The following is a 20,112-nucleotide window of genomic DNA, read 5'->3' on the forward strand; positions in this document are numbered from 1 at the left end:
ATCTCAGTTCCTTCTCCAGGGCAAATGTTCAGTTATAGCCAGTGACTAGTTAATTGATGTTCATGTTCTGCCTCATTCAGGAGTCCTAGAGTGAAATGTCACCCAGCATGCAGAGTATTGGTTCAGCAAAAGATCAGCTATAGGATTTTCTCCTGGTAAAATTTCCCTAACTGTCATTACGTTCAACATAACATTTATAAATCAGATGGCTTGATGATGTTCTTTCAGTAGGCTGCAGTATGCTAATCATCCACGTTAATGGTGCCAGTAATTATCGTAACGTTCTCATGTCATAGAACCCATCTGTTGAAATTTAAAAAGATAATTTTAATCTTTTTTTTAAAAAAGACTGCGTTTCAAGTCTGAGCGTTGGAAATCCCTATTTGTGCTGGAAAGAACTTGTTTGGATTCACCTGCATTGTCAAATTGTCATATGGCACTAGAATAACTTTAGAAGTGTTGAAAAAGATGTTTACCTGAAAACTAGGGGGCCCACAAACATCTTACAAATGACATTTCTTAGTAATGTTTAACCTTATTATTTACAAAATAGGGACTATAGATTATTTTTAGCCATAGGTAGATGTACTAAATTCAGAATGTAGAGATTAAATATAAGGACAAATAAAATACCTTACATAAATTCAGTAAAAAAAAAAACCAAAAAAACGGAATCAAACGATGTCTCATATTGACCTATGTGATGTCAAATACATACTTTGAATTTTTCCACATTTTATCTGACTGTGTTGGCATCTTGGAGCCCCAATTCCCAACCAAGATGCTGGGATACTTTGGTGTATACAGGCGACATCCTTAGATAGTCATTGCATTGTTTCCTGTCACTGTGTCCTAGCTGAGGTAGTGGTGAGAAGCGAGGTAAGTTGGAGAATGACTGCAGAGTGGGGAGAGGAACGGTTGAGGAGAGGGCAAGGGATACCAGATCTGTGTGTCCCAGCAGGGTCCCAGAAATGTCAGAAAAAGGTGGAGAACACGGAGGTAGACACAGCTCTTAAGGGATTGATGGCCAAGTTTCCCCAGTCCTTTATCAGTGGGCTCTATGTAGCATCTTCCAATGACTACCTGGATGAGGACCTGGGGACACCTCTCCATCTTCTCATCTAGGCAAGGCACCTGATGTCAGGAATCTGCACGCAGCTGTGCCCATGCTGGCCCTGGGATTCCCCATAAGAGCTGCTTTGAGGAGTTTAATGTTCTCTTTGTTCCCTCCTTCAAGTTGTTATCTTCCGGCAGAAGATGCATATGTAAAAATTATTGTATTTATTGCAGACGATAAGAAAAAACCCTGATAAGGCCCTGCAGTGATGTAGAAGGTTAACCTGGGCTCAGTCCCACTTGATTTAAGCCATAGGGAGGAAAAACGAGGTTAGGAATTGATGCACCTTTCCTATGTTTCTTCTGGGCTTGAAAGCATCTTTTTAACTGGTAACACTTTGATAAATGTCCGATGAGATCAAATCATTTCAGGGATTTCCTTTTTCTTTTTTTTTGTGACATTCCATATGTATCTCAATTTTTTGAAGCAAATTATGCTTGGGGTAAACTTCCTCCTTTCACAAGGCCACCAAGTGAACCAAAAGAAAGGAGAAAAGTCGACCAATATATACCAGCAGCTCGTAGCTGGGGAATCATTAACGCTGAGTCAGGTAACAGCGTTAGGTATAAAAAGAGATGGTAGAGCTTTGGGAGACGTAGGTCTTGTCCTCCTCTGCCTGAAGAGCAAAACTGGTGAGTCTGAAACATGGGCTAAAGCAGCTCTGTCATTACTTGGCCCTTATGAGCTGAAAACATATCGGGAAATCCAGGCTTGCTGTACTCAGTCTCTGGCTCAAGCCCAGACTTCCTGGGTACGATTCTTTTACTCTGGGAAATAGGTGAATGTGAGATAACTGAGTAGTGCTCCTGAATTAGCTCCAAATGAACTGCATTCTCAAGCCCTCAGGGTGGACACCTGCTTTTACTTGTTGACACACCTCTGTGTTCTGTGGCACTGGGCTCTTAGCCCACAAGTGTAAGCACCTAACTGGGACCTGGTAGCCAGTTGCCCACAAGGTAGGCCATGACTGCAGTAGAGCACCCAGAGAGTTTCCAGCATCTCTCCCCAGTCTGAACTTGCAGTCTTCCTCATCAAATGCTACCCTCTCTTGCCGCCAGCTGCCAGTGGCCACAAGCAAGGGCTTAGTGTACAAGCTGTTTTTTTGTCTTACTGGACATTCCAGGGACACAAAATATCAGTCAGAATAGTCTCTGAACAGAGGAGAGGAAGCAGCAGCCATGGGGCCAAACTTTCCTGCAATCATTACTTCTAGAATATTCCAGAAGACACCATAGGTCTCACCCCTACATTCCATGGTGGCATCAGTCTCTTGAATTTACTGGGTCCCCAGAAAGTCCGGGATTCCTCCCCCGTCCACACATCCTTCTTTTTGCATCACATCTGCATGATATTGCCAAGATTCTTCTCAGACCTACTGAAAATCTAAAAAATTTAGTCAGCAGCTGGCATATCATCTCTTTCTGAATATTTCCCCAGGCAGGTAGAGGCAAACCAATTTGCTGGTGTTGCCTAGTCCCAGTTCCCTGGAAGCTGTCACATTTAGTTTTACAGCAAAAGTGAGGATTGGCAGTGTTTGCCTGTTATTTTAATGATTGATGCCCTAGAATTAGTTTGTGGCTTAGAGAGTGTGGAGGCAGCATCCCTGTCCATCTCTGGATGAAGGCAATGATCTAACTTGCAGTACAGACTAGATAATACTACTATGAAAACAAGTGCCTAAAACAAATGACTAGCGCTAATCCAGTTTTCAATCTGGTTAGTCCTTTTTCACTCACTGTGCTTTTTCCAGCTCATGATAAAGGACAGAAAAAAATAGCCTTACCCTACATATGTATCATTTGGGGAATACCGATTTAGAAATCTGTGTCATGGTAGAGTGCCATAGAAACAAAATCCTCAATAGATATGAGGTTGAACACCACAAATACTCAGTATGAGGACTTTTATTTTTAACACTGTCCTGCAGAAGAAGGAGTTTGAGTCCTAATTTCTTTCTCTGGCACCCCTTCTACTCTAAGGCAGTCAGTTCCTTGCCTGCCTGGTTAGGTGGCCTCGTTAGCAGATCTGAAGTCCTGGGCCCATCGTCCTGGCATGCGTTTTGTCTTGGTGGAGTTGACAAGAGGATCCATTCACTGATGACACTTTTATTAACTGCCTTAGCTGATCAAATTCCCTGTGGAACTAATCTCCCTGTAGTCATATTTCTTCTACTGAATGTTGATTACCTAAGCTTAATTGCTTTTTTTTACTATATCACAAAGTAAATGCAGCTTTGGAAACTTTAATGACCACTTAACCTACGAAATATATTTCCGAATTTCGACATGATTTGTTTTTATAGGCGCTAGCTCTTGCCTGAAGCTGGAGAGACTGCTGATGCCTTTTGTGGCTTTGGGTCAGATGGGCTGTAGGGAGGGTGGAACAGGAGGGGCAGCAGCTTGGCTCTTGCAGGTTCCACTCCTTGCATTACAGGCGGGCACCAGACATTCCCCCTTCCTGTGAGAAAAGAACCCAGCTTTGCACCTTTCCAGCTCTCCTCCTTTTTCCTTTGTCTTTTTTCCTTCTAGTGACCTACTTAGCTGCCCGTGTGGGCCAGAACCCAGACAAGGAAGCCAGGAAACCAGGAAGATGTTGAGATGGGTCTGCAGTGCCCTAGTATGAGAAGCCTTTGACTCTCAGCTCCTAGTTGTTTCTCCTTTCTGAACCTGCTTAGAAAGTGTGTGCATCATAATGTAATTGAGAGAGTGAAATGACGTGTTGCATGAAAAGGGCTTAGCGAAAAGGAAGTACTCAATAAATGTTGGCTCTTCCTATTAGCGTTATTATAATTATTACTACTATGGGTTTGGAGGCCATGTTTAGGACATTGCATAATCAGAAAAGGAAAAGTGCCTTTATTCCCCCTTTATCCTGTTATTGATCAGATTATGCCTTGTGTGTACAAAAGTTTCCATTTTATCACTCCTCTGTCTTTTAAGAAAATGATTTTAAAAGGCAAATCTTAGCATTTTCCCTCTTAAGTGGTTTTCTACTTTTGTTGGGTCTCTCAGGGCTATTTTCTTTAAATGTGGGAAATGGTCAGCTGCATGTTTGGACAAAATGGACTTTAGGTTATGCTAAGTAGAGAGAAGAAATAACCGCAAAGACATGCACCTTAAGCAGTCTGTACCTTGCTGCACGGAGCAATCCAATAGGCTATGGCGAGAAAAGGGAGGCCTAGGGAGACTCCAAAGACAGCCAGGAATTTCACAGCGATAGACTGTTGACGTAAGCCTGAGAGATTTTCATACCACATGGTAAGCAATTGCTGTTGACAGTTAGGATGAGCAACGAACTGTAAAAACAAAACAAAAACAGAAACAAAATGCAAACAGGAAAATGGCATCAGTAGCACTTGAACAGTATATGACCTATGAGTAGCTCAGGGCTGACATGTTCCCCTGGGGAGGGTGGCCTGGGTGTTCGAGCCAGAGCAGCTAGGTCAGGTACCTGCTGGGCCCTTCTGACTTGGGGATGCTGGGGGTCTCTGTGCTATAAGCCCTCATAGGACTGGCCCTCATAGGACTGGCTGCATCAGGGCTTGGTAAGCTGAGGGCCTTGAGAAGTCTCAGGCACAGAAAATGACAGTCAGCTTCTGGGTAGATGCTTGTCTCCAATCCGAGGAGACTTATCTCTGGGCAGAGTTCATCTGGGAGTCAACATATTGGAATGGATGGAGCGTGAATGGGATTTTAGAATCGACATGCGTTTGAATTTTGCTCTACCATTTACTAGGCAGGTGGCCTTGGGCCAGCTACTTCACCTCTCTGAGCCTCAATGTTGTCCTCTGCAAAACAGAGCCTGTCACATTGTCTTGTAGAGTTAAATGAGATATCGTAGAAAAGTTCCTCTCTCTTTTCCTCTGTTGTCTAAGAAAAAGTTCTTGCAGTGGAGTTTCCAGAGGACATGTTAAAACTCCTCAGTATTTCCGCACTGGATTTCAGTGGTATTTGGCTTGCATCCCTGTTGCTTATTGTAGCATGCTGGAGCGCTGACACATCGTATCCCCATGCAGTAGCTTCTCACTGCCACCTCCCTCTCTTGGATCTGCCTTGCCCTCATGCCAGGTTACAAGGTGGGCCTTTTGTGGACATTTTGTATTGTTGACCTCACCCTTCTTGATATATGTTGGACTAGGGTTGGAACCCAGACTTAAACTGGGTCCATTAGGTTTTCTCAGCTGGCTATTTTTGTTTTTTATTCCTCTTTTTATTTATTTATTCATTTTTATACATCTTTATTGGAGTGTAATTGCTTCACAATGTTGTGTTTCTGTTGTACAACAGAGTAAATCAGCCATATGCATACATATATCCCCATATTCCCTCCCTCTTGAGCCTCCCTCCCACCCTCCCTATCGCACCCCTCTAGGTTGTCCCAAAGCACTGAGCTGATCTCCCTGAGCTATGCGGTTGCTTCCCACTAGCTAGCTATTTTACATTTGGTAGTGTATATATGTCAGTGCTACTCTCACTTCGCCCCAGCTTCCCCATCCCCGCGTGTCCTTAAGTCCATTCTCTATGTCTGTATCTTTATTCCTGCCCTGCCACTAGGTTCATCAGTACCATTTTTTTTTAAAATTCCATATATGTGCATTAGCATATGGTATTTGTTTTTTTCTCTGTCTTACTTCACTCTGTATGACAGACTCTAGGTCCATCCACCTCACTACAAATAACTCAATTTCATTCCTTTTTATGGCTGAGTAATATTCCATTGTATATATGTGCCACATCTTCTTTAGCCATTCATCTGTTGATGGACATTTAGGTTGCTTCCATGTCCTGACTATTGTAAATAGTGCTGCAATGAACATTGTGGTACATGTCTCCACATAATTTTGAATTATGGTTTTCTCAGGGTATATGCCCAGGCTACTTGAGACTGTGATCGAGAGAGGCAGTCTTTTAATTTACTGAGGAGTTAACATGTAACCTTCAGGGATCTGGGCAGCTCCCTTCCACTGTGTAGACTTAGTAGCAAAACAAGCCAGTTAAAAAGAGAGAAAGAAGGATGAAGTTGTATAGAAAGAGATTCTATAGTGTCCTACCCTCTCTGAGGTCCAGCTCCACTCTGCACACATGGTCCACGAGACACCCCTAGATTCATATACAGCATCTTCCTTTTTCTGATTGATTCAGCAGGTTGACTTGAGTTGCTGTAACCAAACATCCTTTTTCTGCAAATATTTGGTGCTACTTGGCCATTTGTTTTTAGTTGATTCTGAGTCTTGGCCAGTAGAAACTGGTAATAGGCAATATATAAGTAACATTTATGGGAATAAAGTTTACACTTGAGAAAATTATGCTCATTAGCTTATTTCCTCCCTGTGACAAAGGGAAGCCATTATTTGCTTTAGGCAGCCTGCTCTTTGGCCCCGTCAGGATAGCCATATGCCGTAGGAGCTGGGACGCATGGACTAGAGCAGACAGACTGGGCATTCTTCAAAGAGACTGCATTTTCAGTAGATTACCCTGGATCATAATGTCCCAATTTTCATCCCATTTGCCTCATTGGGTATTAAGAGGATATATGCAGCAATTTCTGGGAAATGCAAAACATTCCCTTTTCATTATAAGAACAATATAAATAGAGCTATTTAAAAAATTCTCAACGCAGATGGCAACATCTTCTTGTTTCCAGTTTCTGGGAACTCACAGTAGCAACCAAATGATTTGCGAGGATGCTATCAAAGCTTCATTTGGCCCTGCAACAGCCCCTGGTGATACTGTTACTCAATCATTAGCTGCAAATGAGGCTTTTTTGGGGTAGCATTATTGGATTCATGTCAACCATTGTGGCTTTTCCCTTCAAGAACAAGAGCAACAGATTCTCCTCAACCCAGGTAGGAACCCTCAGGCCCTCATATGCTTTCCTGTGCCCTTTCTGGCTCACAACAAAGTGGAGCAAACAACAGAACGTCATGCACATGTTTCAGTAATTCTCAGAGCCTGATCCCAGCAAGTCGTCCCGTTGCAGGTCAACTTGCAGGCCTGGGGGGGGGAGGCAGTCGGTTTTGTTTTTCAACAGTTAGCCTTCCCTCGGTGCTGAAATGGTCCTGCTCTGGAGAAACACACAGTCTCATGAAGTAGCGGAAGACCACGTGGCTCACCCTGTGGCTCCCTGCACTGTAGCTGCTCTGGAAAGACTCCCGCCCTGACCCCTGCCTTTGGCCTCTTTGTCTTCATCTGGGGAGAAGCCCATCCATGCTGCTTCTGCTGCCTCCTGCAGACAAATCAGCACAACAAATTGGGCAGCAGAGCAGGAGGGGAAGAATTCTGAGAGGGAACACAGTGGGAACAATTCCCACTCGCCCTTACTTGCCTCAGAGGACAGTGGTCCCGACTAAAACAGGGGGGTCTCTCTTGAGACTCTGTCCTCTGATTAGACCTTTGTTAGTTTCCACAGTGGCCTTTCTTCCTCCATAATAAAGCAACCTAGCTCCAAACATGCTACTTATTTGTAGACAGACTTTATAATACTCCCAGTAAGCTGACAGCAGCTGATAGCTGAAGCCCAGATTGTTATTTATCTTTATGTGGGCACTTTTCTGTATTGGTAGCAGGACTTCAAAGATAACTTCGTGACACACAGTTCAATGTGTATCAGAGGATTTTTCTCCACTGTGCTTTTGAAGCACAAAGAAACATCGTTCCTGACCCAAGGAAGATGAGAGTAACACGAGGCACGCCATCAAGACACAAAGAACACCCTAACCAGAAGGGCACTCAGTCAGGGAACAAAGGCAGGAGCAGGGGGAGGGTTTTTAAAAGCAGGGTCAGAGAGGAACAGAGGAAGGAAAGCCCACAGCTAGATAGAACAGAGTGGGAACTCAGAAAATCAGTGTTGTCTTGGGCCAGATTTCTTTGGCATCTGGCTCACAATAGGATGGAATGATCTGGACCCTAACAAGAGGATTGCCCAGGCCATTCCTGCCCCTAACCATTCTGGACTGAGAGCATGGTACACATTTATGAAAGTTCTTCAAGGGAAGAACTGGTTTTACCACCTCAGCCTTCCCATCGACATGATTCACACTCTTCCTAGTAGGGAGTAGTGGCCTGGAGCTGAGACTGTTAAGGTAGGCTTACATGGAGCAGAGCAGCCTATCAAGAGAATACACGTCAGGCCAGACCCACAGCTGGGGTGGACTGTTCCAGAGGACTGGGTTGGGGCGGGGAGCCAAGAAGTTAAATTGCAAAGAGGGATAGGAGGGAGCTCTGAGACAGAATTCCCTATAATGGAGAAGGAGACTGGAAAACAGGACCTGAGGGTCAGGAGGGCCTAGAATTCATGTGGCTGCCGGTTCTTGAGTCCATCTCAAGTCAGTTATTCTGGTGGCATGTTTGACCAGCCTTCATGTTTAGTATAACAACATTTGTACCCAAAGCTGGTTTTCTGTTAATATCTCACCTAAACTTCCTATTCCTCCCAGACCCTGGTGACACTGAGAATATAATGCTGGCATATGGGAACTTTTGGGCATATTGGCCAAATCTTGGCTCTTTCTTTGCGTTCAGTTGGTCCATGGGCTACTATTTTTCTTCTATAGCCTGAAGGAAAATTATCCCCTTCACTCTTTTCCCTGCTTTGTATTCATTTATAAGGAAATATCTGATATTTTAAGAATAGATAGTTGTTGAAGAGCTATCAACATTCCTTAAGTAACTATTGAGTATTTTTAGGGCTGTTTCACGGAATATTAACACCCTTGGGCCATACATTCATATTACAACAGGGCTAAGACTTTCCTGATGGGGGGTGTTTAAGCGTGTGGACGGGTACATGGCTGCTTGGGTTCAAGTCCGGGCCCTGCCACACCCTGGCCATATGCCCTTCGATCATTGACTCTTTCCATGCTTAACTTCCTTTTTCTGTAAAATGAGGCTAATAATGAAGATTGAGTGAGTAAGGATTTGTAAAGTGCTTAGGACAGTACCTGACAAATAGTAAGCGCTGTATTAGTATTTGATAAATAAAAATAAGCCTGTGGGGCTTCCCTGGTGGCGCAGTGGTTGAGAGTCCGCCTGCCGATGCAGGGGACACGGGTTCGTGCCCCGGTCCGGGAAGATCCCACATGCCGCGGAGCGGCTGGGCCCGTGAGCCATGGCCGCTGAGCCTGCGCGTCCGGAGCCTGTGCTCCGCAACGGGAGAGGCCACGACAGTGAGAGGCCCGCGTACCGCAAAAAAAAAAAATAAAAAAAAAATAAGCCCGTTACTCTCCTTTCCCTTCCTGTTTTTTCCTTTCCCTCTTCCACTTGTTTCTCTGTCCTCCTCCTCACTCCCTGAGGTTCTACTCCACCCTCCTTATCTTTATTCTGACCTCCACATTGTTTTGGCAGATTTTCTTGAAGTGTTGTTGCCTTTGGAAAGGTTCATGTAGCCTGACAGGTGCGTGAGGCCACTCCCTCTCTATCCAGTACCTCCCTCTGTATCCTCCAATGAAAGCGCTTTATCCAGGCAATTAGGTAAAAACGGGCTGGTCTCTGCTAGGGCAGTCAGGGTCACCATCCAGTCTACTCAGCTCCATGTTGATGCTCCCCCTCCACTCTGGAGCCCTCCATCAGTGAGGCGCAGTACAGGTTCCTGAACCTACTTCTCCTCCGTCCTCCATGCCCCTCCCCTCCTCCACCTTAAAAGCTGTTAAATCCTGCATTTCCCGTTTAGTGGGGAGGGGAAGAGGGCTACATTTGAGCTGAGGCTTGGAGGCTGCATGATTTCCATAATCCTTAAACACAGATTTTTTTCTCTGACACTGGGCCTCATTTACAGAATAATGAGATGTGGCAATGCATGATCTGATAAGCCGAAGAATAAATTAGCTGGAGAAAAATTTATGAAATCCAATGCTTATAGAGAAAATGACTTATTTTATACAGATAAACCATCAAAGGCTGATGTCCAATGTGACTGTGGTCAAGATTTTCCACTTAGCTCATCACTAGCCTTTCCGTCTAGAAATCTTTTTTCCTCCCTCTGGAAACTGTCTACATAGGCAAAAAGAGACAGATACTGTACCAGTTGTCAAGTGGCTGTTCTTAGTGTGGACAGTCAGACTGAATTAGTATAGTTCTGTGGTGCCACTTCCTGTCTGCTGCATCTCATGGGATTTGGTTCAATGGTGCTAATGTTCTTCCCTCCCATTTTGTCTTGGCAAAGCTCTCAAGTCATGGAAGTTGACGAGGGAAGAAGAGGAATGGAAATGTCAGTTGTTGACTAGTTTAGTTTGTTGGTTTGTCCATTCATTCATTCAACATATTTTTCCTCACTGCTGCCCCTTACCAGGCACTGTGCTCAGCACTGGAAATACAGAGAAGTTGCAATCCTTGTCGACAGGGAGCTCTCAGCTCTGTGAGTCTGTGCATGGAATACGGCTGAGCAGTAACACCCACCAGTTTACGGAGTAAGCCTTCCATGAATGAATGAACACCAAATGCTCATCCCATCAGTGTGCTTTCTCCTCGGTCCCTCCCTCTTGTGAGACCTACTATTGAGAGCCCCACATCCTTGGCACAGCTGGTTGCTTTGTCTACACTGATAACTTAACCTTCAGACTCTTCTTCTCTGTGCAGGCAGTTAGCAGAGTGGTTACATGCACAGGCTCTGAGGCTGGACCATCCTGGTTCAAATCCCAGATACGACATTTTCTAGCCGTGTGACCCTGGGCAAGCCACCTCACTTCTCCTAGCTTCGTGATCTACGAGAGAGGAAAACATGTGTTGGATGCTCAGTACGTGGCCTGGTACTCACACTTTAAGGTGGACATTGGTGTTACTGCTGCTGCTGTTCCTACTACCACTTCTGCTCTCGCTCCAGGGCTTAAAATAGTTCTCTTTGCTCTTCCCTTTGCTGAGTTTATCCATCAGCAGAGTGTTGAGTGACCATGTGATTTTAGAGTTAAACATTCCTGAAGAACTTAGTATGCTTAATTACAGTAAAAAAGAAAGCAGAAGTTGCCATTGTTTTATTAAGTTTTCAATCAATAGAGCATTCTAATATAGAACCAACATTGCCACCATGCCTACTGAACCTATTTATTTAGCCATGCAGCTCCTGAGAGGCCACTACAAGAGTATGATCCAGGATAGTTCTGGGTAAATGGTGGTGGAGAATGAGAAGGAAGAGGTGTGGGGCTTGGAGCTTTGCGTGGGTAGCCCCACAATTCATACCTCTTTCAAGTAGCCTCTAAGCATGGGCACTAGACAAAGTAAAATGTTTTAAAATCACAGCTTGAGTGTTTTTTTACTGTTAATAATTTAGGACCTAGTCTATGAAGGAACTTTGGTTATGTTATCTGTAATCTTCACAATAACCCTCCCCCAAAATGGATATAGTATCTACATCCTCATATACAAATGAGGAGGTATTATCGACCCCATCTTGCAGTTGACGAAACTGAGGCTGGGTCAATTTAAGTCCCACAGCTAGAGAATGGTGTAGTCAGGGTTCCAGCTCAGGTCTGTCTGATTCCAAAGCCTGAGGTCTTTTCATGTGTAAGCTCCCCCTGAAATTCTCTTGATTTGGTTGGCTTGGACTCTAGCCCTTCCCGGTCTTAGTTCTTTACCATAAATAAGACAGTAAAAGCAAACGCTTATTGAGCACTCACATGGATCAGGCCCTTTGCTTGAGCACATTATGAACATTGTCTCATTTAATCCATTATGCCCATTATAGAGCTGATGGCACTGTGACTGTCAGATCCAAAGTGGACATTTCTTAACCACTGCCTTATACCGCCTCTCTCAACTGACGTTTCCTGCGTCTTTTCTGGGTCAGGTCTCTGGCATATTCTATCTGCCAAGCAGGAGGGCCTCTCTGTGAGCCTACAGATTTCACATGTGCTGCAGAGATGCTCATACCCCCAGCCAGAGTTTTGGGTGTCTCCTTTCACCCTGTGGCAGTGGGCTGTGTCCTCTTGGGGAGGACAGTTGATCTCTGACTTCCTTCTCCAGAGCAGTAGATGTTTTATGATAATCCCACATCCACTCCATTTGCACTGTTTGGGTTGGATGGGAGGATGGAGGGTTAGGGTTAGATGGAGGGGATTTTGGTTGGGGAGAAAGGAAGCAAGTGAAAGGGAGGGAAAGGAAGGAAACAGAAGAACAGAGCAAAGGATGGGAGAGTAAGAGATAGAGTTTAAAACCTGACTTCCAGCTGCTGTTCCAGCTTCTGCTCATTTCCTCCCCATCCCTAGTCTCTGGCCAAACTCCAGCAAAGCTGTTCTCAGAGCCTTCCCAAGCTTGACCATCTCTGAGCCTCTGGTCAAGGTATCGCTGCAGCCTGGAGTGCTTTCCTTCTCATCCCCCCATAGCCAAGTTTTGTCCAGCTCAATAACTGTCTCTTCCGTGAAAGTTTACCCTGCCCATTCAGGTGAGAATCTTTCTCTCCTCTCAAGTCATTTGTAGTCTCTCTCATTAATCATAGTTATAATGCCTGTGTAACCCTCTACTGGAGAGAAAACCCCTCTGGAGGGCTCTTATGGTCCTTAGGGTGGTGCTCAGTGCATGGGTACTCAGGCAGTGTCATCTGAACGAGTGAATGGTGCAGCAAGAAGTTCTCCGAGTTCAGACTGCAAACCTGGCGCCATCTAGAGGACCAGAGTGGCCTTCCAAACATGGTCCCTGTGGTGTGGCAGAGTCCAGCACTTGCGGCCATGTGACCACATCTGGAAGACACACATGGGTACAAGAGGCTGAAAGTTTGCTTGCTATCCAGGAGACATGATGAGCAGATAGATGACTGAATTCATGTCTCCACTGAAGTTGTTCTCACTGCAGAAGTGCCAGGAGATTGGAAAATGACGACAACAGCAGCAACAACAACAACTTCTTCATTTCCAGAGGTAACTGAGCTAGGAGTTCAAAGATCTTACCAGGAAAAAATTCATACCATCATCTGCAGGAGGTGCCCAAGAGTGGAGCCAGGGAGGCAGGCGGGGATTGGAGCTCAGCTCCTGGGGAGTTCTGCTGCTGTGTTTCACGTGCCTTGCCTCCACACCTGCCTCCCTCTCCTCACCTGTTCTGCAGCGCTGTCTTCAGAATCCCCCATTTGCTAACTGAGTGTGTTTTAAACACTCCCCTCTTTGCTGGGAGATTCCATTTGGATGCCTGCACAGATGGCTCTCGCTCGATTCCAGCTTCCCCTGCCTTCTCTTCCACTTGTGCATCTGCTAGCCCAGCCAACCCTGGCGTGTTCTTGGTTATTTACATAGCGGAGGGTCCTGCCAGGTAGCTGCTGATTGAGCCATTCTGGAAGTCTACAGGGCAGCAAGAGGAGATGGGCACTTCTGAAGACTCTTCGTGCCCACAGAGACAGAGATTTGATATCGTCTTTTCAGTTGAGTAGTTTGCCTGTTGTTCCCAAAGATAACTCTCTGTTCCTGTTTCCCAGGGTCAGCAGGACGTGGAAAATTCCTCGACCTCAAATTAGTCAAAGCTTGAATTTTCCGGATCAATAGGGATTACTTTCACAAATGCCCCAAATTGGTAGGTTCTGAGGACTGTATCTGTGACATGATTTTCTCATGAAGCACCCTGTGCTTCAGTCTTTGGGGGGCAGTGACCCAAACAAATGGTTCTGGGCTTCTCCCAGAGCTCTGAGCGAGCCATTTCCTGAGTGCAGACACAGTGGCAGCGGGACTTGGCTGGCCCTCCTGGAGGCGAATGCTGACTGTGCGATTTTCTAGTGCTCCCGGGAGTCCTCCCGCAGCACTGAGCCCTGAGGGTGCTGATGAAGTGACTTGGTTTCCAGTCTGGCTGTGTTGTCATGGCCAGAGTCACACTGTGTGTGGACGCAGAGTGAGCTTCCAGCTGGCTCCAGATGACTGCCTCTGCTCTTTCACAGTGTCACAAAGAGGCCACTCTCCATTCCTGGGCATTGACTCTCTCGACCCCACTTAGGGCTGTGCCCTAGCCTGAAACTAAAGGAGAAATGGAAGCAGCTTCTAGCAAACCTTCTTGGATTATCTGTAACTACTCATGTTCCCGATCACTCCCTTTCACCCCAACTGCTCTACATACTGTTCCTAAACATGGCCTGTGTAGTAGCCCTCATGCCTGTTTCAAGGAAGGTCCATCTTGTTTCTCTCTGGTTCAGTTCCTAATCAACCTTCAACATCCAAGTTTCTCTTTACTTTCAAGTCCTACCAAGTCCTTCAGCCCCCTGAGATACCTTGGACTCTTCTGGGTCTTGTTGTACAGCCAACTCACTTGACAGTCATGGTCATGGGTCAAGCTGTGAATAGCTGTATTATTGTGTTTACATCTGATCTCTTCTGCTATTTTTAAGCTCTTTGAGGGAACCAACTGTCTTTGTATCCCCAGGAGTGTGCAGCCTTATGTTTTGCACATAGTAGGTACTCAGTAAACATATTTTGAGTGATGAATTGTACTCTTCTGAAGCCTCCAAGATCTGCTCCATCATTTTCTCTGTGACTCATATTCCCAGAATGGTTTCTAAATATAACACATCCTCTCTTACTCTCAGGGTCTGATGAACATTTAACTGTCTTCACGTCTTTAGTAGAGGGCAGACAGGGAGAGATGATGAAAACTAAACCAGGCTCTTGTCTTCTTGTGCAGGAGAAGATTGAAATGGGAGGCTGAAATAGGGTTCGAGGATTCTCTTTTGGATTGAATGAGGGTTGTTTAATTTCTATGTATGGCATTACCAAACTGACATCAATCTGGAAAATATTTATGTAATAAAAATAGTAATAACTATTATCATTATAAAGAGTAGCTAATGTTTATTGATTATCTATTCTGTGTCAGGCTCTTTGCTTAACAATCGCTGTTATTTAACCCTCATATCAATTCCTTGAGATAGATATTGTTATATCCCTCTTTTAAATATGGGAGCATGAGACACAGAGAAATTAAGTAACTTGCCTATAAACACGAAGGTGATATAACAGGGTATGGACTTGAAGCCAAAGACAATGTTTTGAACTATTATCCTGTATTTCCACAAGGCAGATTTTAAACACCAAAGCATGGGGAACCACAGTGATTTCTCCAAGCTTACAGAGGCCAGGGGACCTCCTGATTCAAGTTGTTGCTAGACCTCTGATCTCTCTGTGCTTCTGCCTGTGGGCCAGCCAAGGGCCAGTAGAGATAAAAATCAGGAATACACAAGGGGAAAGGCTTGAAGCCAGCTTCCTCGACAACCTCATCTTCCTAAAAGGAGCGAGTCATCATGCTAAAGATGAAATGCTGGGCTCTCTCTCCTGCATACAGACAAGAGTGGCAACAACTGATCCAGCCATGGCTCAACTGCCTGGTCAGCACTTTGCTAGGAACCAGGTTAATGTGGACGTCACCTAAGCCCTGATTTACAGCCTAGAAACATACAGACTCTGGCCAAAAACCCGCTTTGCTAAAGGATCTTTTTAGGATCTCCGGCCTCTTGCCATATCCCACCTGATGCTGACATTTTACTAGGAAGAGCTGTAGTTTCAGATAATTCTTTGAGCCTGAGAACTTGATAATATTCCCAAGTTGGATCCGTAACTCTTGTCCCTTAGGTGCAAGGTCGTAGAACATGCACAGGGTCTGGAGTCAGCCCACCTGGCTGCCAGTCTTGGCTTTACCACTGACTATTAAGGGACAGGGTAGCTTAAGTTTTCAGGCCTCAGTTTCTCCATTTATAAAATGACCATAAGCGTGACTAACCCAAAGGAGGTTTCAAGGGTTCAGAAAATGCACTTCCAGTTTTTGGTTTATGGTTCAGTTTTCAAGTGCCACAATACTGTTTTGTTGTTGTTGTCAATACAATATTTTATTTCTGTGATAAAAGTCAGAAATGTAAATCATTTTTATCTTAAGCCCTGTGCAAAGAGTTATGTCATGCATTAAAATTTTTAGTCATTCAAAAGTATGTCACTTACGGAGTATTCATCTATATATTTCTTATGATTCTTAAGTAGAGAAAGAAATTTGATTATCAATAACAGCAAAGTTTTCCTGCAAGAATAATTCTAACTCAAGTTCAAAGACTTCATCAACTAGGAGAACATACATCCAAAGGTATTGATATTGATCCAGGAAATCAACATTTATATACTCAATTAAACAAAAGAAGACAAAGACCAGAAATGCTTTCTTGAACTATAAACACAGCTTCCAGCCAATAAAAAATTGTAGTCCTAGGTTGATGGAGCTAGTGCTAAGTGGTAGGGTGAAGTAGTCATACATTTTTCCAGAAAATTTTCTCCAATTATGGAATGAAATATTAGATCAGTTGCAGATGAAAGAATCAGAGGGAACTGTCTTGGGTTTACCTATAACTTTCTATTATGATTCCCAAATTTCCAGGTTTCTCTTGCAGAGTAATGTGCATATAACTCAGCAATGATTTATTTCATACACTTTGCTTTTTAAAATCACACTTTACGTTTTACTCTTATGTAATTATTTAAAAATAACACTTAAAATTAATTTCTCTCCTACAAATATATTGTTGATGTATGTGTAACATGTATTTTGCCCATGTTTTCGTTTTACTTGATGCTTTTATTTCTATATAGTTTTAAATTTGACACATGCTTAGGATTTTTGTGTCACTTTTTTAAATTTATGAATTCTCAACACTTAAAGAATGTTAGTATTACCAGTATTTTGATGATAATGAGAAATGCTGAAATAATGGCATAACCATTGGTTGGAGGATTAGAAGTAGCATGTTTGTGACCCACATGTTCCAGGTATTGGCAGCTGGCGAGCACAAACCTAGCCCTATCGGTAGGCATGCTTACATTCATCCACCAGACAGATAGTAAGTGCCAGTTGATACTGTGCACCAAGCATTTTCAGACACAGAGGACACAGCAGTGAGCCAGGTGGTCAAGGCCTCTGCCTTTGGGAAGCTTGTTAATTCCCAGATCTTGATGGTTCGTAGCCCTTTCAAGCTAGATGGCAGGGATTTTGTTTGATTGCCTCTTCCTATATATTTCTGCTTGATTCCAGTATCCTACACAAGTCACTTTATCCGTCACTAAATGTTTTCTGAACTGTTCCTCGGTGGCTGGTCCAGTGCACAGGCACAGCTGTTCCTGGGCCTCTGCAGCCCTGCTCTGGCTGCCCCACCATCAGCTCTCTGATCTCCTGTTCTGTTTGCATTGAAGCCTCCTGGCTGGTCCATGCCTCTGAAGAGTGTGTCTATCCTTCCGCTCTCTGCTCTCAGGGGCTGACTTTCTCCTGTAGTTCTGCCTCTAGGCTGGTGGGCTCCCACCTGGTGGTGAGCGCTGAATTCCTCAGGACTTTGAATGTCTCCTTGGCAGATGGGACATCTGCTTCCTTGGCAGAGATGACCACTTGCTCTCCATCATGCCTGTCTCCAGATCTCCATCTGTTTACCCTAGAAATGTCTGTCTCCTCTCACGCTCATCTTTTCTAGAGGGCAGCACCCCAACAGAGTCTCTGGAAGTGATGCCTAGGGTGAAGTAATACCTTCCATTGTCCCGCAGTTTCTCCTTCTCAGGGTTCAGGCCTGCCTGATTCTGCTTCTGAGATCCTAAGTGGAGGATCATTGTCATATTTCGTTTTACCTCCATCTGGCTATATGAGTTAGCCTCCCGAAAGCTGGATGGAGAGAGGTGTCAATCCTGAGCCAGTACTCTTAGCTCCCTACACACAGCTCATCTTGGCTTGTGGGGAGGCCAGGGACGATCTGAGGACCACCGTCTGCTGAGCCCAGAACCCCTGCTTATCCCTCACACTCAGGTCTTGGCCAGACTTCTCTCTTCTAGGAACTTTTCTCTCAGACCTTCCTTAAAAATTAACCTTATTTCCTGCTCTTCCACCTTCTGGCACCGACCTGACCAACAAAGTTAAGTCCCGTGTAGACAGTGTTCAAGTGCTCTTCCATGTGGCTCTGGGCCCTGTGCAGACAATAGGGTGTGTCTGTTATGAGCACCCCTCCCCAACAACCAACGTAATTGTTCCCATCTAGAGCACACAGAGAACTTTTAAAGGGTGTCTCCTAATCCCATATGTCATACTGCTTCTTTCTGTCCTCTGATACTTTAAAGGACATTGGTACGTAGACAAAAAGCCGGGCACATACCTTAGCTAGATAATTAGTAAATGTTGGGTTCTTTTCTCTTGGTGCCTGCTGTCACACAAGGCTTCCAGCCTGAACATCCTCAGTTGGTCCTTTCCCTTCTCTCGGAAATGTGGAAATCCATCACACCCCAAACACTGGGAAACATGCAGCGTTAATTTCTGGTGAAGGCACATTCTGGTCAGGCAGGTGACCGCTGGCTCTGTGTTCTTAGATGCCAAATGAGGGGTATGAATATTCAGCAACCAATGCAAAGGTCCCCTTGACAATATGTTTGGTATTTGAAGAGACAGACGTCTCCTTTGTCATTCAGGGGCTAGTGAGATATATATATATATATATAGAAAATTTCTTGATAGGTTGAGTTAATTTTGGTCGTACTTTGAATGCTGGTTTTTATCAACCTCTGGCAAATAAAATCTCTTTAAGCATGTTCATATTCTTTAGAAGTGGAAACTGAGTCTTATAAGTTATCATGATATATTTAAGGTTACACCTATGTATACATAAATTTATGTTCATCCATCCATCCATCCAGAAAATACCTACTGAGCCAGATAGCAGGAACACAAAGTTTGCGAATAATGTCTCTCAGTATTGCTCTCATGACCCTCAAAGTCTACTTAGGGAAACAGACAGGTAAGCAGGCAAATTCAGTGTAGCTCAATCAGTGCCATAACAGGGGTTAGCCATGCATGCCATGATATAGCAGCCCAAGAGGGGATATGGAGGGATAGTGAGAAAAGGCTTCCTGGAGGAAAGATTCTTGAGCTGAGCCATGAAGGCTATAACCAGGCCACTGAGAGAGTCAGGAAGGGCATGTTGAAGAGAAGCAGTTGCAAAGAGTTTGGGCTCGGGAATTAGATAGATCTTGATTTAAATCTCACCTCTGCCTCTGAGCTGAATCTGTTTCATCTGTAAATGGGGAAGGCAGTACTGATGGTTTACATGGAATGAATGCATTCAGAACACTTCACATGGTGAAGGGGACAGATTAAGCACTTAATACATTATGGTTGTTGTTATTATTAGTGATGCCTTGGAGCCTGGTGTGTCAGAAGAGGTGTAGGTATCTCAGGGTGAATAGACCATTGGGGAGTGATGGGAAATGGGAGCCTCTGAAGGGGTCTTGCCTCATGCTAAGATGGAAACTAAATATGACTTGGAAAAGCAGGTACCTGGGGAGCTAGAGAGAGTTGTAATAGACTTTCATTTTTAGATATATGGGCCAGATGCCCATAGTGTAGATTGTATGTGCACACACATTTGCCCCCACTTACGCCCCTGCTGTCCACTCATTTACCAAAGAGCAGAACAACGTCATTTAAATTACATCGTCAGTTTCAAAAGGCTCCAGGGCCGCCTGATTCATGGAACCTGCCTAATAGACAATGAAAATAATGTCCAGGATTCATTTTGCAACCTCTTTAAATGTTAATGATCAATAATGGGGAAAGTTCCTGGGCCAGTTGTGGGTTTAATTTAATTTACAAAGCCACCTGGAGCTATGCAGAATACTTTTTACATTTTTTCCATACCAAATTTGGATAGCTTCTAGTCACTGTAATGTCAAATGTATAGCAAAGACACTACCCTAAGGTCTGAGAATCTAGAATGGAAGCCAGGTGACCTGGGTAAAGGGACAGGAAGGGACAGAGTGGTAAGCAGAGGGAAGACCTCTGTTTGGTCAGGGTGGTCAAGGAAGGCTTTGATGTGTTTCAGGAAGAATGAGGCTGCCAGTGGGCTGGATCAAAATGAACAAAGAGGAGAGTGGCAGGATGTGAAGTAGGCAAGAGCTAGATTATCCAAAGTCTGATAGACTTGGGAAGAAATGTGATGTTTGTCTAAGCATAGTGGGCACTATTGGTCTGGCCTCTTGTCCAGCTGAAGGAGGCTCAGTTCTTAGCAGAAATCCATCCTTCCTAGCCAGATAA

At 44.4% G+C, this 20,112-nt stretch overlaps 1 protein-coding gene across 1 annotated transcript in view; it reads right to left on the reverse strand.

Moving 5' to 3' along the window:
* Positions 1 to 20,112, reverse strand: part of TRPC7 (transient receptor potential cation channel subfamily C member 7) — a gene marked incomplete at both ends in the record, with an annotated part of 122,690 nt that overhangs the window by 52,908 nt on the left and 49,670 nt on the right. The window contains one exon of the mRNA XM_082651487.1: positions 4,248 to 4,412. Within this exon, the coding sequence (XP_082507613.1) occupies positions 4,248 to 4,412 (165 nt within the window). The remainder of the gene's footprint in view (positions 1 to 4,247; positions 4,413 to 20,112) is intronic.

The sequence above is a fragment of the Grampus griseus genome, assembly GCF_964374135.1.
Source record: "Grampus griseus genome assembly, chromosome: 3".
Classification (NCBI taxonomy): Eukaryota; Metazoa; Chordata; class Mammalia; order Artiodactyla; family Delphinidae; genus Grampus; species Grampus griseus.